At 37.9% G+C, this 26,902-nt stretch overlaps 1 protein-coding gene across 1 annotated transcript in view; it reads right to left on the bottom strand.

Moving 5' to 3' along the window:
• The window catches only part of NDUFS4 (NADH:ubiquinone oxidoreductase subunit S4), a 119,207-nt gene that overhangs the window by 67,108 nt on the left and 25,197 nt on the right, over positions 1 to 26,902 (bottom strand). The window contains exon 2 of the mRNA XM_079918752.1: positions 5,153 to 5,231. Within this exon, the coding sequence (XP_079774878.1) occupies positions 5,153 to 5,231 (79 nt within the window). The remainder of the gene's footprint in view (positions 1 to 5,152; positions 5,232 to 26,902) is intronic.

The raw sequence follows: 26,902 nt of genomic DNA, 5'->3' as shown, positions 1-26,902 counted from the left end.
GTAAGCAGGGGCTACTCTTCATTGTGGTGCACAGGCCTCTCACTGCAGTGGCTTCTCGTTGCGGAGCACAGGCTCTAGGCGCGTGGGCTCAGTAGTTGTGGCATGCAGGCTCAGTAGTTGTGGCTCTTGGGCTCTAGAGCGCAGGCTCAGTAGTTGTGGAGCACGGACTTAGTTGCTTGGCGGCATGTGGGATCTTCCCAGGCCAGGGATCGAATCCGTGTACCCCGCATTGGCAGGCAGATTCTTAACCACTGTGCCACCAGAGAAGCCCAAGGGCAGATCTTGAACCAATGGACATTATTTATAAAGAAACAGCTTAGCACCAAATTAAGAAACAACCTTTTCCCTTTAAAAAAACTGATGAACAGTAAAACCCACCCTTTATAGTGTACAGTTCTGTTTTTTTCTAACAAATGCATCACAAAAAATACCGGTTTTGACCAAAAAATCAACACAACAATCAAGATATAGAACAGTCCTCCATCACCCCCTAAAATTTTCTAATGCCCATTATAGTTAATTCCTCCTCCCACATCCAATCCTGAAAACCACTCATCAGTTTTTTGTTCCTGGAGTTTTGCCTGTTCTAAAATGTCAAATGAATGAAATCACACAGTATGTACGTAGCCTTGGAGTCTGGCTTCTTATTAGCATAAAGCATGCTAATAAGCATGCTAATAAGAAGCATGTTTGTTCCTAATCAGTGTGCAGAAATCCACTGACAGAGTGTTTCCAGTTACTGGAATTATTAATAAAGCTATTAAAAACATTTACATGCGGGATTTTGTGTAAACATAGATTTCATTTCACTTCGGTAAATATTCAGAAGTGAGACTACTGAATTATATGGTAAGCATATGTTTATAAAAAACTGCCACACTATTTTCCAAAATAGTTGTACCATTTTGCATTCCTATGAGAGTTCTAGTAGCTCTGCATCCTTGCTAGCATTTGGTATGGTCAGTTTTTTTAAGCCATTCAAATAAGTGTGTTGTGGGAGCTCATTGTAGTTTTAATATGCAATTTCATAATCACTAATGATGTTAAGCATCTTTTCATGCGTTTATTTCCCATCTGAGTATCTTCTGGGTAAAGTGTATGCTCATTTTTATTTAAGTTAATATCTTATTATTTAGTTATAAGTGATTTATTTTCAGATACAATTCCTTTATCAGATAACATGTTTGTCAAATATTTTCTCCCAACCTATGGCTTGTCTTTTCATTCTTTTAACAATGTCTTTCAAAGCAATTTGAAAGAAAATTTTATTTGTGAAGAAGTCCAACTTCATAATTTTTTAAAAAATAAATTATGCTTTGGTGTTATAGCTAAAAACTATTTATCCAAACCAAAGTTACAAAGATTTTCTCCTACATTTTCTTCTTCAAGTTTTACAATTTTCAGTTTTATATTTCAGACTATGAGTTTACATCTAGGGCTTTGAGTTAATTCTTAAGTATAGTGCAAGGTATGAATGAAGTTTTTTGTTATTTTTTGGTTTTTTGCATTTGGATATACAATTATTCCATCTTCATTTGTTTTTTTTTTTTTTGATATATTTTTTAAATTTTTATTTATTTATTTTTGGCTGTGTTGGGTCTTCGTTTCTGTGCGAGGGCTTTCTCTAGTTGCGGCAAGCAGGGGCCACTCTTCATCGCGATCCACGGGCCTCTCACTATCGCGTCCTCTCTTGTTGCGGAGCACAGGCTCCAGATGCGCAGACTCAGTAGTTGTGGCTCATAGGCCCAGTTGCTCCACAGCATGTGGGATCTTCCCAGACCAAGGCTCGAACCCGTGTCCCCTGCATTGGCAGGCAGATTCTCAACCACTGCGCCACCAGGGAAGCCCCTTCATTTGTTTTAAAGACTATTTTTTTCTACATAAGAAACACCATTCTAATAATTATGACTGATCAGTAACATGAAGAGCAGCCTCAAAAGAAATGAGAATCAGCTGGAAATTTTTAAAACAGAAGTTTAAGAACCAGTTGTTCAGTCCAATAAAAAAAGGGCAGAACATTAAATTATCCTTCCAACTCTCACTCTATGAAGTCCCGAGAGGAGCATGTCTTAGGGAAGACTTACAGGTCTTCTTCCCTCATGTTCTCAACCCTCACCCTCCAGCAGTTCAGCTTTTATCTAGTTTATTACTAACTGAATTCCCACATCAGATTTCTCCTGAATAAAATGTTAAACAATTTTTTAGATGAAAAACAACCTGATGAAGTAATATAACTAGGTAACATCTAAAGTTATCCTTTGGTTTTAAATTCCTAAGATCCATTTTCTAAAACTAGAATAACCACTGAAATTGGTCCCCAACTAAGTTTAGTCCATATGCTTAATCACTGGGCTTTAATAGGCATACCTGTATTAATTTTAAAAATATATTATATAACAGTGTTCAATAGAAATCATAATAGCTAGTTCCCTTACCTTCCAATTAAGATTCAAGCTTCTATCCAATTTCAGATACAAATATAACAGTAGTCTATAACAGTAGTGTTGAGTAATTAATAAAAATGGTATACTAAGTTAACAAATAGGTTTACCTTATATAATAGTGACATTAAAATGCTGTTTCCACATCTCCTTTTAAAACACTCATGAGGATTTACTTCACATTTTGAAATATTTTTATCATTAATGTTGATATATACATTTTTAGAATCATTTTTTGTTCAAAATGCAAGCATAATTAACTCCAATTGCTCAATATTTCTGGAAGTACCCTTCAGCCCCTGGTCTTGTCACTATGCTACTTATTAAACTCTCCATCCAACAGTGTGTAGGAACAAGAAGACATGAAACCCCTACTGGCTATAACCCCTATGTTACCTATCTGATTACTTAATACTTTCATTTTAATATAAAACTAATTGAATGGCAAAAACTTAGGTTTGAAAATTACCTATGGGTTTCAGTTATCCATATTAAGTATCACTTCAAGAACTATGAATAGGGCTTCCCCGGTGGCGCAGTGGTTGAGGGTCCGCCTGCCGATGCAGGGGACGCGGGTTCGTGCCCCGGTCCAGGGGGATCCCACGTGCCGCGGAGCAGCTGGGCCCGTGGGACATGGCCGCTGGGCCTGCGCGTCCAGAGCCTGTGCTCCGCAATGGGAGAAGCCACAGCAGTGAGAGGCCCGTGTACCGCAAAAAAAAAAAAAGAAGAACTATGAATAATATACATAAGACTTCAACTGATTTCAACTGGACTATCACACTGACATTTTGACTACTATACTTCAAGGAAGACATAACAAAGCTAGGGAAAATCTAAAAAGGGCAACAAAATTCATTAAAACTATACAACTGATTTTAGGGGATATCATTAAAACACAAAATTCAAAGCAGTCTGTATACCTCTCTGGTATGCTTCATAGTACCTTTTTAGAGCAATAGATTGCTGGCTGACTTATTCATTTTGCAAACTGAATAGTAAGAAAAGAACTTACAAGTGCTACTAACAAACTCTCTAAAATTTGAAACTTTATTATAGACAGTAAACCTCATAATACTGGAACAAGAAAGTAATCTCTTGGGGCTTAAAAGAGATGGTCATTGGAAAAGGTAAAATAATAGTACCCTCATTAATTAATGAACATGTGGCATGTGTAAATCCTCCTCCTCTCACACACACACCTGTCTCATTTCTCTTATACTTGACTAAGCAAGTGACATTTGGGTTTTTTGTTTGGTTTTTTGGGGGGGTTTTAGGCTGAGCCACGTGGCATGCAAGATCTTAGTTCCCCAACCAGGGACCGAACCTGGGCCCTCTGCAGTGGAAGCATGGAGTCCTAACCACTGGACCATCAAGGAACTCCCAGCAAGTGACATTTGATTAACACTTGATGAACAGGTAGATGGTACCTGGATGAAGAGCTAGGGAATTGGTAAAAAGCAGCTGGGCATAATTAACTGAAATCTGAATGCCCTGAAGCAGGAAAGAAGAACAGCAAGTTCCAGGCTTGCTGTGGCTGAAGCACAGAGTGTAAAAGACAGAAGCACAAGATAAACTTAGAAAGATAGGAGTTAAATCACACAAGACCTCAAAGGCCATGATAGGATTTTAATGTTTACTCTCAAGTCAGTAAAAAACACCAAAGGATTTTACACAAAAGGATGACACAACCAGCATTTTAAAAAGACTATTCTGGTTATCTGTGGAAAGTGAATTAGAGGAAGATTAAAATATCTATGGAGATCAATTAAGAAACAGGGCAGCAATCTAGGTGAAAAATGATGGTAGCCTTGACTAGGATGATGGCAAGGTCAGGAGGCAGATCTAAGAGATAATTTAAAGACAAAACCAAGCAGTCTTAGGCATAACCAGCCTTCCAAATTGTCTGTACTTATCTATTTATTTATCTATTTATATCTTTAATGGTGCAAACAGAAACTTAAGTGTGACCCATTATTTAAATTATGTTTACAGGTTGAAAATTAAGTGACAAAAGAATGTACAATTAGAAAGAGAGTAGTCAAGAAACATACCCGTATATCTGATAATTGTAAACCAGCTATAAAATGAAAAGCATGTTTATATGATTACACATTTTTACTAGAAGTCTTAGAAACTTTACAAAATTTATGCCATTGTACAATATAGGTATAAATAACAAGTTGCATCTAAAGTAACACCACACACTGAAAAATTCTATAAGTGACGATGACCAAAATTCTATCTGCTGCTGATTAACAGAAGAACCTTACTCATGTATTGTTAGTTGTAATCTCTCATGCATAATGCAGAAATAGGATGTGTGTGTGTACACACACATATATACACACAGTAACAATTACAATAATTGGCTCCAGAAAACCCAATATACTTAATTTTAGATAGTACTGGTAAGTTCTTACAACTTAAATAGGAGTGTAACTGAGAAAATTAAAAATAATATATTCATTACAAAAATAAAAATATTGATTTCTACTTATAAATGCCACAAAAATGGAAGCCTTTTGTAATTTTAATGTTTGTATATATTTGTGTAAAATGCTTAACACAAATTATCTTTTTGTAATGATTATTTCTTCTTAAAATTTATATACACTTTTCCTAGAAGAACCCAGAACACCATCTGAAAAATCTGTTATACAAAAATAACCCTGAAGGCAGAATCCTAGCAGTGTATAGTAGAGAATTCTTACCAATTTTTCATCAACCGTTATGAGTTGCGTGTCTCGAGTTTGGTCCTGTGCCAACCTCCATGTGGAAGTGCTCAGCGACCTGCAGTGAAAGACTTTAAGTTAAAAAGTGATCCATGCAATGAGAAAAGAGAGGCAGACAAATCTTACAGAAACCAGCTACTTTAACAGTATCTGTCTTATAAAACAAAAAGAATAGAAAGAAATAGAAGAGGGCACAAAAATCCTTTTTCTCCCCAATTAGTTCTGTCTGCTGAGTTTCTGGCAGACTCTCACTTGACAGTTCACAACAGGCTGTACTTTATGGCAGTCTATAGGCTCTCTGTCATAGAAGGGCCGCCAGTGACAAGAACTGTTCTGCTCTCTATGAATGCACACTGGCTAGTTTGTCATTACAAGGAAGAAAAATGCAAAGCTATATCAACACTTCTGGAATGCTGATTCCTAAATGATGGCATCAGAAAGAAAAAGAAAAATCTCCATCATATTCTTAATGGACTGAAGTAAAAGTTGTAGAATTTAATTACATAATGGTAACAAAAAGTTCCTTCACTCTAATTTCAAAACAAAAGTTTAAATAGGAATGATCTGCATGATCATTTAAACCAATGTTATTAGTTTAATCCTGTGACCCATTCACAGAATTGAATAAAGTCTGAATAGCTGAAATAGAAATATTAAGTCAGAAATAAAATCAGCACAGAATCTAACTCCTTTGTATTAGCATGGTCCCACTCTCACCCCAAGGAAATTATGAAAAGCTAACAGATTTTTTTTATTTCATGTACACACTGTAGTTTATACTAATGAATGCAACAGCCATCGATGATTGTGACAATTTAGCATTTTAGAATTTTCCAAAATAGTAAACCATCCTATGTAGATTTCTCTTTAGAAAGTAAGTTAGTATACACAATTGACTTGAGTTTCCAAACCAACTGAATAGAGTATTCAATTCTTTTATTTAATGCAATATAATCAGCAATAATTCATGCAAAACTTCATGCCAAATGTTCAACTTTCAACAGCTACATTGTACACAGCTTTATAGAAAATCTACCTACTAATAACATAAAGATAACTCATAATACAAAAGGCTTTGTTTCATGAACATATATTTTTTAAAAATATCAATTATTTCCCCTAATTAATACAATCCATTATCACTATAAATACCTTGCTCAGAAATCTATCCACACAAAATACACCTACATGGATATTATTTTAAATTATTTATACAAACAGTTAAAATATATGTTCTAGTTGTTATAATACTAAAGAAGTATAATTAAGTACCTTTTAAAATCTATTTACTCTGGAAATCACTAAGAGCAATAATATGACAATAAGAACATTTTGAGTATTTATAAATAAATCCATATATTGCAAGAAAAAAGTGAGGCAATGATAAGGGAACTCAGGAAAACTTGAAATATTAGAAGTATTAGTAAATGTAGGGACTTCCCTTGTGGTCCAGTGGGTAAGAATCTGCCTTCCAATGCAGGGGACGCGGCTTCGATCCCTGGTCAGGGAACTAAGATCCCACATACCGCAGGGCAACTAAGCCCACACACCACAACTATAAGCCCACGTGCTCTAGAGCCAGTGGGCCACAACTACTGAGTTCACACACCACAACTAGAGAGCCCACGCACCACAACTACTGAGCCTGCGTGCTCTAGAATCCCCATGCCACACACAGAGACCACACACCACAACGAAAGATCCCTCATGCCACAACTAAGACCCGACACAGCCGAATAAATAAATATTTTAAAAGGAAAAGAAAATATAGCTATATTTCAAGAAAATGGAACTACCTAATTCCTCTAATGAATAGAAGTGTTAGATCAAAATAGTGGAAATTAGATTAAAACTCTGTAATCCACGAACTGTGTAATTTAAAATTATACAGTAGGTTTGACTGATTTAAACAATTTTCTTTTAAATTGTATGTTAAAATCTTATTGTACATTAGTTGTAACCCAAAGTAAATTTTTTAAAATGTTAAAGTATATATACTTTAATGGTAGATATATTTTAATAATTTTAGATTGATCTCCAACTAATCACAAGAATGAAGCTGTATGTCATTTTCTGTAAACAGATAACTATTATAAACAAATACACAGATGAAAAATTATGCTTATATTTTTATCAGCCTGTATGTAAAAGGCAACACAATAAAAGACAAAAGATGTTAAGTAAAATAATATTACCAGAAGAGTTAAAAATAAAAATAGGGCTTCCCTGGTGGCGCAGTGGTTGGGAATCTGCCTGCCAATGCAGGGGACACGGGTTCGAGCCCTGGTCTGGGAAGATCCCACATGCTGCGGAGCGGCTGGGCCTGTGAGCCATGGCCACTGAGCCTGCGCGTCCAGAGCCTATGCTCCGCAATGGGAGAGGCCACAACAGTGAGAGGCTCGCGCACCGCCCGTGCGCCGCAACTGGAGAAAGCCCACGCACAGAAACGAAGACCTAACACAGCCAAAAATAAATAAATAAATAAATAATTTTTAAAAATAAAGTAAAATAAAAATTTTTTGTAAGAAAAAGATAGGCTAGAATGCAAAGAAATTATAAGTAGAAATTCTTATTTATTATTTGAAACAATATATTCACATATAATTTATTTCAGAAAAATTTGCCTAAGTAAAAAACACATAATGTATATATGTATACGTATATATATGTGCATATGGGTTATATATATTAAGTCATGTGCTAAGTAGCTACTCCTGAAACACAGAGACAGCAATTCTTAAAAAACAAACCTCAGATGTGGAGAAAAATTTTCCTCCAATTCTAGATAGTTAAGGTAGCAACAGAGATCTAGAGTCAATTACAAACACAGCATTTAATTAATTATACCTACAAAATATAATCTACAGTTAATTTTAGATTAAATATGAACTATATAGCAAATATCTTTTTGTTTATTAGCCTGTAAAGAACACCACAACAGTGAAGTGGAAGAAGTAAAGAAAATATTTTTAGTCATATTAGAGTATAAAAACGTTACTAAACAAAATATAAAACCTAGAAAGCATAAAGTAAAAAATGACAGAAGCTACTACAAAAAAACTTCTAAACCAAAATAGTATAAATTAAGAATAAGACAGGTAGGGCTTCCCTGGTGGCGCAGTGGTTGAGCGTCCGCCTGCCGATGCAGGGGACACGTGTTCGTGCCCTGGTCCGGGAAGATCCCACATGCCACAGAGCGGCTGGGCCCGTGAGCCATGGCCGCTGAGCCTGCGCATCCGGAGCCTATGCTCCGCAACGGGAGAGGCCACGATAGTGAGAGGCCCACGTACCACACAAAAAAATAATAATAATAATAAGGTAACAAACAAGAAATCTTTACAACACAAAACAGTAAAGGATCAATATCCAAAATAGGTAGGGAATTCTCTGGCGGTCCAGTGGTTAGGATTCAGTGCTTTCACGGCTGGGGTCCCAGGTTTTATCCCACAAGCTGTGCAACAGGGCTAAAAAAAAAAAGTAAAAGAGCTCCTACAAATCGGTACACAGGAATAATGAGTTTCAAAGGAGGAAGTCAAACAAGAAAAAAACAACCCAATTACAAATGGAAAAAGAATTTGAAGCCACATTTATCTAAAGATCTACAAATAACCAATAAGCACATGAAAAGATGCTCAACATTACTAATCACTAGGGAAATGCAAGTCAAACCTACAATGAGATATCACTTCATACCCATTAGGATGGTTAGGAAAAAATAAGCATTGGTGGAATATGGAGAAATTGGAACCCTTCTGCATTGCTGGTGGGAATGTAAAATGCAGTTGCTGTGGAAAACAGTATGGCAATTCCTAAAAAAACTAAACAGAATTAACATGTGATCCAGCAATTCCACTTATGGGTATATACCCAAAATAACTGAAAGGAGGGACTCAAACAGATATGTGTAATATTCATAGCAGCATTATTAGCAACAGCCAACAGTCAAATATTAATAATCATATTTTATTGGGCCATGTATCATAATACTAGGAAGTTAAGTGTACATACAGAAATGACTAATATGTAATGATTAGTAAATAAATGGTAATTTTATCTTGCTATTTAGTTCCCCTTTTTTTTTTTGGCTGCATTGGGTCTTAGTTGGAGCACACAGGATCTTCATTGAGCGTGCGGGATCTTTTGTCTCCACACACAGGCTCTTCGTTATGGCACACAGGCTTCTCTCTAGTTGTGGTGTGCGGGTTTTCTCTTCTCTAGTTGCAGTGTGCAGGCTCCAGGGCACATGGGCTCTGTAGTTTGCAGCACGTGGGCTCTCTCATTGAGGCGCACGAGCTCAGTAGTTGTGGCGCACGAGCTTAGTTGCCCTGTGGCATGTGGGATCTTAATTCCCAGACCAGGGATCAAACCCATGTCCCCTGCATTGGAAGGTGGATTCTTTACCACTGGACCACCAGGGAAGTCCCTAGTACCCATTTTTGAGAAACTTAAAAATTTTGTTTGCTTCATGAACTTGCCTTGCTATCTACCCATTTGTTTTAACTGGTCTGTTCACATTTCCAAGTTTCTTAAGTGTCAATCTTAATTCTGAGCCCAAAGGGTTGTGACTGTTACTAATCAATTATTATTAGAGTATACAAACAATTTATTCTATTTAGTTTTTTTGTATAAGTTTCCTGTAAGACAATGAGGTATCCTGGAAATGGATATTAAGAGATCTTATTTCTAACTCTGAATTTTACTACTTACTGTTGTGTCTATGAGCAAATCACTTAACGTCTCTGCATCTCGATTTCATTTTTGTAAATGTGTAAAATGAGGACTTGTTCCTCTCTTCTTTTTCTACTGAAGAGTCTATGTGATTCTAATAAGTGGAACTGATTATAGTTCTAGTTTGTTTTAATAATTCCCTATGAAAATGCTATGGAATAACTACTCAACTCATAATCTGATTTTCTTTAAAAATCTAAGGAGTTACAACTTTCAAAAGCATATACACATTTGTTTATCCATTAATTTCATGATGAACATTTGGGTTGTTTCTGCTAAAGATATTCACGTGCAGTTTTTGTGAGAACATAAGTTTGCAACTCTTTGGGTAAATACCTAGGAACACAACTCATGGCTTATATGTTAAGACTATGCTTAGCTTTGTAAAAAACTGCCACACTGTCTCCCAAAGTGGGTGTTCCATTTTGCATTCCCACCAGCAATAAATGAGTCTTCCTATTCTCTTCATTCTCACAAGTGTTTGGTGTTGTCAGTTTCTTGGATTTTACCTATTTTAATAGGTGTGTAGTGGCATCTCATTGTTGTTTTAATTTTCAATTCCCTAATGACATATGATGTTGAGGCACCTTTTCATATGCTTATTTTCCATTTACATATCTTCTTTGGTGAGGTATCTGTTCAGATCTTTTGCCTATTTTTAAATTGAATTTTTTTTCCTTATTGTTGAATTTTGAATTCTTTGTATATTGTAGATAAAAATCATTTATCAGATGTGTTTCGCAAATATTGTCTCCAACTCTGTGCTTTTCTTTCTCTTAAAGTGTCTTTCAAAGAGCAGAAGCTTTTAATTTTAATGAAGTCCAACTCATCTATATTTTTCTTTCATGGATGGTGCTTTTGATGTTGTATCTAAAAACTCAGCCCCAAACCAAGGTACCTAGATTTTCTCTTATGTTATGTTCTAGAAGTTTGATAGTTTTGCTTCTTACATTTAGATCCATGATCCATTTTGAGTTAATTTTCGTGAAAGGTGTAAGGTCAATGTGTAGATTCTTTTTTTTTTTGGCATGTGGTTATGTTCCAGTTCCACTTATTAAAAAGATTATCTTTTCTCCACTGGATTGCCTTTGCTCCTTCCTCCAAGATCAGTTACCTATCTTTGACTAGTCTATTTCTGGACTATCAATTCTACCCATTGATTTATTTGCTGATCACTGTGTTGATTATTGCAGCTGTATACTAAATCTTGAAGTCAGTTAGTGTCAGTCCTCTTTGTTATTCTTCTTCACTATTATATTGAATATTTTGAGTCTTTTGCCTTCCAGTATATAATCAGTTTCTTGACATCCACAAAGTAGCTTGCTGGGGTTTTGATTGGAACTGTGCTGAATCTATACATCAAGTTGGGAGGAAATGACATTTTAACAATATTGAATCTTCCTATCCATGTATATTTATTAGGATCTTCTTTGGTTTTTTTTCATCAAAGTTTTGTGGTTTTCTACATAGACGTCTTACAAATACTTTTTTAATACTTCAAAATATACTCTTCAAAAAGTCTTAATGGTGAAAAGATAAAAAGAAATCATTTGCAGTAAAAATAGTATCTGAATAAGAATCATATTGCTGACTCCAAGTACTAACACTATTCTCCTCCTGAAGCAAATTAACTTTATCAACTAAGAATAGTAAAACTCCCATATTATTGTAGCAGTTTGAAAACATGGCTCCAAATTCCTTTGACACTCCTCCTTCCCATGAGGGGCTGGAGGTCTATGTTCCCTATTCCTAGAATCTAGTCCTGTGACACCTTGATCAATATAATATGGAAGTGAGGCTATGCATATTTCCAGGCTCAGACCTTAAAAAGCTAACAGTTTCCACTTCTTGTCTCTTAGAACATTGTTTCTTGGGATATTCTCTCTTGGAACCCAGCCACCATGTTGTGAGGAAGTCCAGCCTGCCCCACAAAAACCCATGTGAAGAGGAATCAACAGCCAATACCACTTTGCTAGCCAAGTGGGCGAGCTATTAGACATGATCCTCTAGCCCAAGTTGAGCCATCCCAGCAGACACCACCTGCAGCAGAGATAAGCTTCCCTGCCAAGCCCTGCCCAAATTTCAGATTTCTGAGTAAAACAAATGACTGTTGCTGTTTCAAGCAAATGAATATTGGGGTACTTTGTGTTCAACTATAGATAAACAAAAACATCCTTACAAATAACTGAATATGGTTTTAAAAACATTAAAATTAAACCAGTAACTTCTATGGACCAGAAATGATCTGCTGGACTTATAGACAAAGTAAAATTCCTAATCCTATAAAAATTATTAATGAATCAATGAATCCTCAGCCTTTTGACTAAAACCAATTATGCTTGTTGTCAATTTACCGCAAACTGAATTAACCCAAATTCACATTAAATCAGAAAGTGTTCAGTTCCATACTAAAACATAAGGAAATATTACTAAAAGTTCTAGCAGAAATAATAAGGTAATAATATATCCATATACTTTGTGCCACAATAACTATCTCAGGCTTAAAATATGTTGATATTTGGGTCAGTCACCTTCAAGTTGATGATCTTAAAGCTCTTCAAAATCTTGAATCTATAGAGAAAATTTAAACTGTCTTCATCATACTGTACTCACTAGATGGAAGCAAGAAAGAATGAATTGTTAACAGAAAAAATAAAAATGGGAGGTCAAGGGCTTCCCTGGTGGCACAGCAGTTAAGAATCCACCTGCCAATGCAGGGGACACGAGTTTGAGCCCTAGTCCAGGAAGATCCCACATGCCATGGAGCAGCTAAGGCCATGCGCCACAAGTACTGAGCCCACGTGCCACAACTACTGAAGCCCATGCACCTAGAGCCCGTGCTCCATGAGAGAAGCTACTGTAATGAGAAGCCCTCGCACCGCAACGAAGAGTAGCCCCCACCTGCCGCAACTAGAGAAAGCCTGTGTGCAGCAATGAAGACCCAATGCAGCCTAAATAAATAAATAAATAATTTTTTAAAAAGGAAAAAGATGGGAGGTCAGGAGACCATCTTAATATTCTGGGAAAATATGTAGAGTAAAAGGAAAGGCAAAGATCCTATAAATTTGGTTAATGCAGTGGAAATAACAGTGATGACAGTTTATAATCTATTCACAAATTAGTTATTTAATTCTAAATCAGATTTATTGCAATAATTTTTAATCTTTACATAAGTACTTAATATTATCTTAAAATGTTCAACTGGTCAAGTCAGTAAAAATTATAATATCCTGCTCATAGATATTTTCCCTTTCTTCTGAGCCAGGTAGAACTTGTAGCAGGATCTTATAGCTGTTGTGCCTCTGGACACAGCTCAAGCCAAAACCTTAAAGTAATCCTTTGAGAGTCATCCAACAGACTAAGGAGATTTGTGCAAGAGGGATAAGAGTAATTATGCTCACATACCAGACTTTGGAATGGAACTGAAGAGTAATAAGGAGGAGAATGTGGGCAAGGTTTCACAGGGTGGTAACAAAGAAACTGGAGGGCATGATGGAAAATGTAAAGGAGAAAGAAATATACCCAAGTTTATACCAACAGGATATCAAAATAAATATACATGAGCTTAAAACAAAGAGAATAAGAGATATAGGTGTCATGGTGATGATAATTATATTACAAAACACAACAAATATATGTGAAAAGTTCATATTTAGGAAGGTCAAATCATTGAGCTACACTGGCCATTAAAGAATAACTTTACTGGTCTGGAACGCCTTAAAGGAAGGAATTGAGTTGCTGTACTTTGTCATGTCTTATAAATAATTGGAAGCTAATTTACCATAAAGATGTCAGTTTTTAATCTACAAATTAAATATAATAATAATAAACAACCTAGCAGAATTTTTATAAAATTAGATGATCCTTATCAGGAAGAAAAAATTCACAAAAATAACCAAGAAAATTTTGAAAAACAACTACAGGCATATCTCGGAGATATTACAGGTTCAGTTCCAGACTACTGCAATAAAGCAAATATAGCAATAAAGCAAGTCACAAATGTTTTGGTTTCCCAGAGCATATAACAGTTATATTTATACTACACTGTGATCTATTAAGTGTGCAATAGCATTGTATCTTTTTTTAAAAAAGTACATACCTTTATTTTAAAATAACTTTATTGCTAAAAAATGCAACCATCATCTGAGCCTTCAGCAAATCATAATCTTTTTGCAATAGTAAATCAAAGATCACTGATCAGGCTTCCCTGGTGGCACAGTGGTTGAGAGTCCACCTGCCGATGCAGGGCACAGGGGTTTGTGCCCCAGTCCGGGAATATCCCACATGCCGCGGAGCGGCTGGGCCCGTGAGCCATGGCTGCTGAGCCTGCGCATCCGGAGCCTGTGCTCCGCAACAGGAGAGGCCACAAAAGTGAGAGATCCGTGTACCGTAAAAAAATAAAATAAAATAAAATAATAGATTTACTTATTTATTTATTTTTGGCTGCATTAAGTCTTCATTGCTACATGTGGGCTTTCTCTAGTTGCAGTAAGTGGGGGCCACTCTTTGTTGCGGTGCGCGGGCTTCTCATTGCGGTGGCTTCTCTTGTTGCAGAGCACGGGCTCGAGGCAGGCAGGCTTCAGTAGTTGCAGCAGGTGGGCTCAGTAGTTGTGGCTCACTGGCTCTAGAGCACAGGCTCAGTAGTTGCGGCGCACCGGCTTAGTTGCTCCACGGCATGTGGGATCTTCCCGAACCAGGGCTTGAACCCGTATCCCCTGCATTGGCAGGCAGATTCTTAACCACTGCACCACCAGGGAAGCCGTGAAAAACACTTTAAGGAAAGAAAAGACAAGCACAGAGTGGGAGAAAACATTTGCAAAACACATATCTGATAAATAACTTTTATTTACAATATATAAAGAACTCTTAAAATTCCAACAATAAGAAAACCCAATCAAAAGGGAGCAAAAGACCTGAATAGACACCTCACCAAAGAAGATATATAGATGGCAAAAAAGCATATGAAAGTGCCTCAACATCATATGTCATCAGGGAATTGAAAATGAAGACAAAAATGAGATGCCACTACATAGTAATTAGAATAACTAAAATCCAAAAAACTGACACCAAATACTGATAAGCATGTGGAGCAAGAAGACATCTCATTCACGCTGGTAGGAATGCAAAATGGTATGTAGAGCCACTTTAGAAGACAGTTTGGCAGCTTCGTACCAAGCTAAACAGTCTCAACATACAATCCAGCAACTGTGTTACTAGGGTTTACCCAACTGAACTGAAATCATATGTCCACACAAAATCTGCACAGGAATGTTTATCACAGCTTTATTCATAATTGCCCAAAACTGGAAACCACCAAGATGTCATCTTCAATAAGTAAACTGGTGAACTGTGGTAGAACCATACAATGGAATGTAATTTAGTAAGGAAAAGAAATGGTCTGGAGAAAATATTTGCAAACCACTTATGTGACGAGGTATATGCAAAATATATAGAGAACTAGTTAAACTCAACAACAAAACAACAACCAACTCAATTCAAAAATGAACAAAGGGACTTAAATAGACATCTCTCCAAAGGAGGTATACAAATGACCAATAAGCACATGAAAAGATCTTCAATATCGCTAATTATGAAGGAAATGTAAATTAAAACCAAGAGATACTACATCTTACTCATTAGGATGGCAAAAGGAACAAGGGAGGGAGAGAGGAAGAAAGGAGCAAGTATTGGCAAGGATATGGAGAAACTGAAACCAGTTAGAATGTAAAATGGTGGAGGTGTTATGGAAAACAGTATGACAATTCCTCAAAAAATTAAAAATAGAATTACCATATCATCAGGCAATTCTACTTTGGCTATTTAACCAAAATAATTGAAAGCAGGGACTCAACGAGGTTTTTGTTCACCAAATGTTAATAGCAGCATTATTGACGGTAGCCAAAAAGTGAAAAAAATCAAGTGTCCACTGGTGGATAAATGGATTAAAAACAATGTGGTATATATGTACAATGAAATTTTATTCAGCCTTGAAAAGCAAGAAAACTCTGACATATGCTACAACAGGGATGAAACTTGAAGAAATGTTAAGTGAAATAAGCCAGTCAGAGAAGGACAAACAGTGCATGATTTCTATTCATATGAAGTACCGAAAGTAGTCAAATTCTTAGACAGAAAGTAGAATGGTGGGTGCCAGGGGCTAGTGACACAGGATAATGGCGAGTTATTGTTTAACCAGTACAGAGTTTCAGTTTTGGAAGATGACAAAAAGTTCCAGGGCTATATGGTGGTGACGGTTTCACAATAGTATGAATGTACTTAATGTCACTAAACTACACTTTAAAATGGTGCAAATGGTACATTTTGTGTTATGTATATTTTACAATTAATAAAAAAAAGACTATGCCTTGTGAAGAAACTGCTGAACCCTGGTTTACACTACCAATAAAGAGAAACATACAAACAAAAGTTTGTCAAAGCCAAAGATTTATAGTTTTGCCTAGAGAAAGTCTCTCCATGTATGTATGTAGAAGTACTCTCTATCTATCAATCACTCATATCTCTACAAATTTTTAGAAGACTAAATTGAAGCTGTTAAACCCACATGCCACGGAGCCCACATGCCACGGAGCGGCTAGGCCCGTGAGCCATGGCCACTAAGCCTGTGCATCAGGAGCCTGTGCTCCGCAACGGGAGAGACCACAACAGTAAGAGGCCTGCATACCACAAAAAAAAAAAAAAAAAGGACCAAAAATGTAGTTTTTTGTTTTTTGTGGTACGCGGGCCTCTCACTGTTGTGGCCTCTCCCGTTGCGGAGCACAGGCTCCAGACACGCAGGCGCCACGGCATGTGGGATCCTCCCAGACTGGGGCACGAACCCGTGTCCCATGCACCAGCAGGCGGACTCTCAACCACTGCGCCACCAGGGAAGCCCCCATTTTTGGTCTTTAAGGTCAACATGATTTATTTACTTGTGCCTCCAAAGCTCAGAAGGGGTCAAAAAGTCGTTATATGATTTGCTTCACACCACCTTTAATGCTACTGCTTCATCATAGACAGCCCATCTAACTTTTTTTTAAAAAGGCTATGTATTTTATATTCTTTTATCTTCACTTTGAACTATTCGAACTTGTTGCTTATTTGCTTCAATTTAAGAATCTTTACTTTAAAACTTTTAACCACTATAAAACGATCAGGGATTGGTTTGAATCGTATGTAGAAATTGTAACACATGATAGTTGAACAGCACAGCATTCATTATCTAGCAATGTTACACCAAAGAGAAAGCTAGTTGGTAGGTATTGCTTACTCTTCACAAAGATGGAGTGTATGTCCATCAGGAAATCTGGTACACTTAGGCACACTATTTCTTAAAGGCTGACGATTACATGATTAAGAATAATTACAAATACATTGAGAAGAAAAAAATCACTAACATTCATATTCGTTTCATTTTTTTAAGTGAAAAATGGTCACATAGTGACTTCAGAGTTGGTCAGAGCCATGTTAAAATTCCGTATCTGCCACTTAAGAGCAAAACAATCCTGAACAAATTACTTCACAACTCTGCACTTCAATTTCCTCATCTGCAAAAATAAGGATAATAATACCTCACAGGATGACTGTCAGAATTAAATAACATGTTAAATAATTGACATGGAGGGCCTGGTGTAGAAAGAAATAAATCTTCTTTCCTTTCCCTCCAATAACAAATAAAACCAGTTCATTTAGTGGCAAGAGAGGAAAAGGAACCCTACAAAGGATTAACAAACACATATTTCTCAGATTTTCCCTAAGAAATGTAAACAGCTAACTTCTTTTTCTGTCTAATTAACCACAAAATACTACAAAATCCATTACTCTATTTCTGTCCTTATTCCCTCTCAGCTGGACTAATACATCCAACACTTAACTGGCCTCCCTGACTCTAGTCTTATCTTCCTTAAAGGCGTCTTCCACATCATCAGTGAATTACATCCTATCATGCCACTCCTTTGCTTAAAATCCTTCATTGGCTGGTAGTAGTTTACTTTTAAAAATGGAAGTATTTAACAATGGAGTACCACGATATTTATAATTTACTTTCAAATAGATTAGATAATAAAGACTATATGTGTATGTGCATTTTGCTCATATACATATATATGCATATATAATCATACATGTATTTTTCTTTTCTATATACATATAATACATAAATGCAAAATGAGCAAAAAACAGCAAAATATTTACAATGTTAAATTTATGTGGTGGGTTTATGGATTCATTATACTCTATTGCATGTGTGAAGATTTTTATAAAAAGTTGTAAAATTGAAAACAAAATGGAAAATATTATAATATTACAATTAGCATGCTTCATCTATGGAAAAATCGAAAAGAAATAAGAATGTATTTGCTTAAATATGCATAGACAAATTCCAAGCATAAGAAACTGATAACAATGATTTCTTGGGGGTGGGGGTGGGGAGAGCAGTGGTAAATGGGGAACGGAGATGAGAGGAAGACCCTTACATGCTATTTATTTTATAAACACAGAACTCTGTGACTGTATTATCAATTCAAAATATTACATTAGAAAGTAGTGTTGACCATATTTTTACTCAATGCATATGGTTACTGTGAGGATTAAATGAGACAACATATATAAAGCCTTAGTAAGTGCTTGGCACTTGGCCAAGGATCAATAAATGTTTTAGCTAAGTCTAGCTGTTGAAGTAAGAAAAAAAAATCTTGGCAATTCCCTGGCGGTCCAGTGGTTAGGACCCTGTACTCTCATTGCCAAGGGCCCAGGTTCAGTTCCTGGTTGGGGAACTAAAATCCTGTAAGCCGTGTGGCACAGCCAAAAACAAACAAAAACTTCAGTATTAATAATACCATCTAATGTATACAACTTAATTTTAATCTACACCCTAGGAATGGTTAGTTATACACTCCAGAAGTGGCTACTTACAGACACGAATTTCAAAACTGATTATCAAAATTTATAACAAAGGAATTTTTTTTTTTTTTTTTTTTTTTTGCCCTGTGTACCGCAGGCCTCTCACTGTTGTGGCTCTCCCGTTGCGGAGCACAGGCTCCGGACGCGCAGGCTCAGCGGCCATGGCTCACGGGCCCAGCCGCTCCGCGGCATGTGGGATCTTCCCGGACCGGGGCACGAACCCGTGTCCCCTGCGTCAGCAGGCGGACTCTCAACCACTTCGCCACCAGGGAAGCCCCACAAAGGAATTTTTTGATTGGCATAAATCAAGACTGAAATTTTTTTCCTTGATGAAATGGTGGTACTTGAAATTTATGACTGTCTACAAAAACTGCGTGTGCACCACTGAACAAGGTTTAAAATCTAGCAAGGTCAGTAGCCTAGACTTTTAGAACAACACTCAAGGTCTAAAGCTCTATTTGCACCTAGGATCTCCCACTGTTGCCTGACTTGACCAGTCTTGCCATCAGACTACTGCTATTGTTTATCTTTAGTGAACCAAGATTCTCATCATAAGGCCTGTGAACTATCTCTTCATAGTGAACCCTACTACCTAACCTGACTGGACAGCAGATCATTCCTATCCTAAGAATTTGTAATCGTCTACCTTTAGTCAACCGAGGTATAACCTCATAGAAATACTGAGAAGATTAAATGAGATATATTAGCCCAAAGGTCCTGCACCAGGAAGAGGAGAACAGCTGGCTGTGAAGGCCAAGAGGGCTTGAGTACAAGAGAGCCAGAGGGCTCTAGGAAACAGAGATTCTGCTCTTAAGTGGCGCATATAAAATCTCACACCATCCAAGTCCCACTGCTGAGGCAGTAATTTGAATGGAGCCTGGGTCAGACCTACTTATTGATTTTGGAAAGCCTCCCAGAGAGGCTAGGCAACTGAGACTCCCCCTGGGGACACAGAAGCTGGCAGCAGCCATTTTGGGGAGCTCATCCTACCATGAGGACACCGGTGTTGTCAAGTAACATTTTGGAGTCCTCCCACTAGCTGATTAGTGCTGGGGGCTTACTGGCCCACAAGTGGGCCAGTACCAGCTTGAAGTCGCCTTGGGCCTCACAGCCAGCCACCCTAGTCCCTGGCCCTGTCCACCAGCAGGCTGGCACCAACCATGGAAGCCCCCAGTCAGTGGTACAGCCAGCTGTACCAGGACCCGACCCGGCCCACAAGCAGGCCAGCAGCCACCACAAAAGGCAGGGCCTCACAGCCAACCAGGTTGAGAGCTAGCCCTGCTTACCAATGCACCCCCAGTAGTTGGTCCCACAACAGAAGGGCCCATGCAGTCCACACAGGGAGCAGCGTTAGAGCTTATAGGTCTGGTGACCAGAGTGGAGTGTGCTGCTGGGCCCCATAGGATGTAACCTATACGCATAGTTCTCCAAGCTCAGGAAATGTAATCAACCTATCTAACACACAGAAATAGACACAGAAATTTAGGCAAAATGAGGAGAAAGAGGAACATGTTCCAAACGAAGGAACAAGAACAAAACCCCAGAAGAACAACTAAGTGAGGTAGAGATCAGCAATCTACCTGATAAAGAGTTCAAGGTAATGATCATGAAGATCTCAACAAACTTCTGAGAAGAATGAATGAAGTGAGAAATTTAACAAAAACATAGAAAATATAAAGGAAAACCAAACAGAGCCAAAGAATACAATAACTGAAATTAAAAATAAACTAGAAGGAATCAACAATGATACAGAAGAACAGAGCATGGACCTGGAAGAGAAGTAGAATTAACCCAAGCTGACCAGAAAAAAGAATTTTTAAAAAACGAGGTAGGGGCTTCCCTGGTGGCGCAGTGGTTGGGAGTCCGCCTGCCAATGCAGGGGACACGGGTTCGTGCCCCGGTCCGGGAAGATCCCACATGCCGTGGAGTGGCTGGGCCCGTGAGCCATGGCCGCTGAGCCTGCGCATCCGGAGACTGTGTTCCGCAATGGGAGAGGCCACAGCAGTGAGAGGCCCGCGTACCGCCAAAAAAAACCAAAAAAAACCAAGATAGTTTAAGAGACCTCAATATCAAGCATACTAACACTCACAGTATAGAGGTCCCAGAACAGGAAGAGAGAAAGGGGCTGAGAATTTATTTGAAAAAATAAAAACTAAAAATTTCTCTAAACTGGGGAAGGGAAGAGACATACAGGTCCAGGAAGCACAAAAAGTTCTAAACAAGATGAACCCAAAAAGATCCACACCAAGACACATTATAATTAAATGGCAAAAACTAAAAACAGAGAATTTTAAAAGCAGCAAGACAAAAGCAACTAGGTAAGTATAACAGAATTCCCATAAGACTATGAGCTGACTTTTCAGCACAAACTTTGCAGGCTAGAAGGGAGTAGCATGACACATTCAAAATGATGAAAGGAAAAAACCTACAACCAAGAATACTCTACCCAGCAAAGCTGCCATTCAGATATGAAAGAGAGACAAAGACAGACAAGGAAAGCTAAAGGTTTCAGCACCGCCAAACAGGCTTTATAATAAGTGTTAAAGGACGTAAAAGGAGATGGAAAAGGTATTCTATGTAAACAAAAATGAAAAGAAAGCTGGGGTATCAGTACTTGCATCAGACAAAATAGACTTTAAAACAAAGACTGTAACAAGAGACAAAGAAGGACATTGTATTAACAATCAAGGAATCAATGCAACAAGGAAAAAAACAATTGTAAATATATATGCCCCTGAGATAGGTACACATAAATACATAAAGCAAATATTAACATAAAGAAACTGACAGTAATGCAAAAATAGTAGGGGCCTTTAACATGCCACTTACATCAGTGGACATATCATCCAGATAGAAAATCAATAAAGGAACACTGGCCTTAAACAACTTGTGAGAACATATTGACTTAATACAGATATACATATAGAACACTCCATCCAAAAGCAGCAGGATACACATTCTTGTCAAGTGCACATGGAACATTCACCAGGATGGATCACATACTAGGCCACAAAACAAGTCTCAATAAATTTAAGAAGACTTAACTCATATCAAGTATCATTTCTGACCACAATGCTATGAGATTGTGGTCAGAAAACTATAAGAAAAAAACTGCAAAAAAAACAAAAACACATGGATACCAAACAACCAAAGGGTCATGGAAAAATCAAAGATAAAATCAAGGAAGATATGAAAAAGGAAACACAATGATCCAAAATCTATGGGATGCAGTAAAAGCAATTCTAAGAGGGAAATTTATAGCAATACAAGCCTACCTCAGGAAAGAAGAAAAATCTCAAATAAACAATCTAACTTTACACCTAAATGAACTAGAAAAAACAGAACAAACAAAACTCAAAGTTAGTAGAAGGAAAGATACAATAAAAATCAGGGACGAAATAAATGAAATAAGACAAAAAAAAGAAAGCCCAGTAGAAAAGATCAATGAAACTAAGAGCTGGTTCTTTGGAAAGATAAGCAAAATTGATAAGGCTGTAGCCAGACTCATCAAAAAAAAAAAAAAGAGGTGGCACAAATAAAGAAAACCAGAAATTAAAGTTACAACTGACACCAAAGAAATTAAAAAGGATCATAAGAGATTACTATGAACAATTATGCTCCAATAAAATGAATAAACTGGAAGAAATGAATAAATTCCAAGAAACGTACAATCTTACAAGACTGAATGAGAAAAACAGAAAATATGAACAGACCAAATAATAGTGATGGAATTGAATAAGTAAAAGAAAACTCCCAACGAATGAAAGTCCATGACCAGACAGCTTCACAAGTGAATCCTACTAGATATTTAAAGCAAAGTTAACACCCGTCCTTCTCAAACTGTTTCAGTAATTGAAAAGGGAAGAATACACCCAAACTCATTCTATGAGGCAAGCATCACCCCAATATCAAAACCAACAAAGACATCACAAAAAAGGAAACTACAGGCCCAAATCACTGATGAAATAAAAGAAAAAATCCTCAGCAAAATATCAGCAACCACAATTCAATGATACATTAAAAGTATCATACACCATGACCAAGTGGGCTTTATCCCAGGAATGCAAGAATAGTTCAGTATTTGCCAATCAATCAGCGTGATACACCATATTAACAAACTGAAGAAGAAAAATTGCAGAAAAGAGCATTTGACAAAATCAATATTCATTTATGATAAAAATTCTCGGGGCTTCCCTGGTGGCGCAGTGGTTGAGAGTCCACCTGCCGATGCAGGGGACGCAGGTTCATGCCCTAGTCCGGGAAGATCCCACATGCTGCGGAGTGGCTGGGCCCGTGAGCCATGGCCGCTGAGCCTGTGCGTCCGAAGCCTGTGCTCTGCAACGGGAGAGGTCACAACAGTGAGAGGCCTGCGTACGGGGGGGAAAGAAAATTCTCAACAAAGTGGGTGTAGAGGGAAAATACCTCAACATAATAAAAGCCATATATGACAAACCTACAGCCCACCTCATACTCAACGGTGAAAAGTTGAAAGCATTTCCTCTAAGATCAGGAACAAGAAAAGGATGCCAACTCTCACCACTTTTATTCAACATAGTACTGTAAGTCCTAGCCATATCAATCAGGCAAGAAAAAGAAATAAAAGGAATCCAAATTGGAAAGGAAATGTAAAACTGCCACTGCTTAAGGATGACATGATACTATAAATTGAAAATCCTAAAGATGCCACCAAAAAGCTATTAGAACTAATAAATGAATTAGTAAAGATGCAGGATAAAATGTTAATATGTAGTAATCTCTTGTGTTTCTATACACTAAAAACAACCAGAAAGAGATATTAAAAATAAAAATTCCATTCACAATTATGGCAAAAAGAATAAAATACCTAGGAATAAATCTAACCAAGTAGGTAAAAGACCAATACTTGAAAAACTATAAGACCGTGATGAAAGAAACTGAAGATGACACAAATAAATGAAAAGATATACTGTGTTCATGGATTGGAAGCATTAATATTGTTACAATGACCATACTACTCATGGCAATCTAATACAGATTCAATGAGATCTCTATCAAAATACCAATGGCATTTTTCACAAAACTAGAACAAATAATTCTAAAATTCATAGGGAAACACAAAAGACCCCAACTGGCCAAAACAATCTTGAGAAAGAACAAAGTTGGAGGCATCATGTTCCCTGATTTCAAACTATATTACAAAGTTACAGTAATCAAACAGTATGGTACTGGCATAAAAACAGATCAGTGGAACAGACTAGAGAGCCCAGAAAGAAACCAACACTTCGGTAAATTATTCTACAAAAAAGGAGGCAAGAATATACAATGGAGGAAAGACAGCCTCTTAAATAAATGATGTTGGGAAAACTGGACAGCCACATGCAAAAGAATCAAACTAGACTACATTCTCACACTGTACACAAAAATAAACTCAAAATGGATTAAAGAGTTAAATGTAATAAGACCAGACAGCATAAAAATCCTAGAAGAAAACATAGGCAGTACGCTGTTTAACACTGGTGTTAGTAATTTTTTTTTTTTTGGATATGTCTCCATAGGCAAGGGAAACAAAAGCAAAACAAAAATAAACAAATGAGATTACATCAAACTAAAAAGCTTTTGCACAGCAAACGATGCTGTCAACAAAATGAGAAGGCAACCTACTGAATGGGAGAAGATATTTGCTTACAAAATATCTGATAAGAGGTTAACATCCAAATATGTACAAAGAACTCATACAACTCAACATCAAACAAACAACCCAATTAAAAGATGGACAGAGGGCCTGAACAGACATTTTTCCAAAGATACACAGATGGTCAAAAGACACATGAATAGATGCTCAGTATCACTAATCATCAGGGAAATGCAAATCAAACCACAATGAGATATCACCTCACAAATTTCACAATAGCTATTATCAAAAAGATAACAACAAACATTAGGGAGGATGTTGAGAAAAGGCAACACTTGTGCACTATCAGCGGGAATGTAAATTGGTACACTCACCATGGAAAACAGTATGGAAGTTCCCCTTGACAAATTTAAAAACAGAACTATCATATGGTCCAGCAATTCTGCATCTGGGTATTTTTCTGAAGAAAACAAAAACTAATTCAGAAAGATATTTGCACCCCTATGTTCACCATAGCACTATTTACAATAGCCAAGGAAGCAAACTAAATATCCATCCATAGATGAATGAATAAAGAAGATATAGTGTATATAAACAATGGACTATTACTCAACCATAAACAAGAATGAAATCTTGCCATTTGAGACAATACAGATGAATCTAGCGGATAGTATATTTAGTGAAATAAGTCAGGCAGAGAAGGACAAATACTGTATGATTTCACTTATATGTGGAATCTAAAAAAACAAAACGAACAAACATAACAAAACAGAAACAGATCCACAGATGCAGCGAACAAACCAGTAGTTCTTAGCGGGGAGGGGATGAGGAGGATGAGACAAATAGCTAAGAAATATTTAAGAGGTACAAATGACCAGTTATAAAATAAGTAAGTCATACGGATATAATGTACAGTGTAGGAGGTATAGTCAGTAATACTGTAATAACTTTGTATGGTGACAGATGATAACTAGACTTACTGTACTAATCATTTTGTAATGTATAAAAATACTGAATTACTATGTTGCACAGCTGAAACTAATATAACAAATCAATTATACTTCAACAAAAAAAGAAAACTTTTTCTTAATTTATCCAAATCCAATGAAATAATAGACTACTAGACCCGAACAGAGTACTTAGAACTCTCAATGATTTCCCTAAATAAATTACTTAACTAAATGCTTAAGTCTATGACTTTTACACTAGAAGCATTTTCAGGTCTGTATATGCAATTTCATTTCAATCACAAAACTGATATAGTCAATAAGAAAATGAGATATGGGGGTGGAGTCAAGACGGTGGTGTGGGAAGACACCAAGTTAGCATCTCCCCACAACTAGGGCATCTGCCAGCTGCTGGTGGGGGACCCTGATGCCCAAGGAGATGGAAGGAACCCCCAAGTGAACTGGTAGAACATGCGGGGACAGGGCAGGTAGGAGAAGTGGAAGCCAGACAGGATTGGGGCTCCCGAGGCCAGGGAGATCAGGATGGGTAGCTGGGAGGGGCCCTCCGGGAGGAGCAGGAGAGGAGTGCAAGCATTTGCCCTGCCCATGCAGCCTGGGGAGGCTGCTGAGTTCGCAGGCCGGTCCCCTGCCCTCCAAGGCCCCCCTCACCCCAGCCACATTGGTCCTGGGGGCACAGGAGGGAGGCCGGGCAGCTCAGGAGAGGCAGGTGGGAGGAGCCATCCGGGAGGAGTGGCAGAGGAGTGGAGGGCGTTTGCCCTGCCCACTTGGGCCGGGGAGCCTGCTGACTCCCAGGCTGGTCCCCTGCCCTCCAAGGGTACGCGGCCACATTGGTCCTGGGGACACAGGAAGGAGGTCCCCTCTCCCACTGGCCGCATTGGTCCTGGGGGCATAGGAAAGAGGCTGAGGGGAGTTCAGGAGAGGCAGGTGGGAGGGGCCCTCCAGGACGGAGGAGCAGGAGAGGAGAGGAGGGCATTTGCCCCGACCACTCAAGCACAGGAAACCTGCTGGGCTACAAGGTGAGGTCCCTCACCCTCTGAGACCAAGGGTGGGGGGCGTACCTGGACCCCTTCCATTCTTTGAGCCTAAGCCCCACCCCTCACAGCCCCCAGGGCCTTTTCCAGCCCTGTGGGTCCTAAGCATAGGCCTCACCGACTGCCCAAACCTTGCCCTTGCTTAGGCCCCGCCCTCCACAGCCAAGGCTTCCCCCCACCTTTTTTTTTTCGCTTCTACCTCCTCTTTTTTACTACTGTGGTACTGTTGTACCTTCCAGTTGTTGATTCACGTATATTTTTATTTTTATATTCTTTCTAACATATCTGTTAGTTGCCTAGTCTAATTTTATTTTTTACTTTGTTTTTGCGCTCTATTTTTTTTTCCCCACCCCACACACCTTGCGGGATCTTAGTTCACGAGCCAGAGGTTGGCCCGAGGCTCCTGTGGTGGAAGCTCCGTGTCAGAACCACTGGACTAACAGAGAATCTCAGACCCCAGGGAATATTCATCAGAGTGAGGTCTCACAGAGGT

This window comes from Stenella coeruleoalba (assembly GCF_951394435.1).
Source record: "Stenella coeruleoalba genome assembly, chromosome: 3".
NCBI classification, from domain to species: Eukaryota; Metazoa; Chordata; class Mammalia; order Artiodactyla; family Delphinidae; genus Stenella; species Stenella coeruleoalba.
This window is presented reverse-complemented; position numbering and strand designations above follow the sequence as displayed.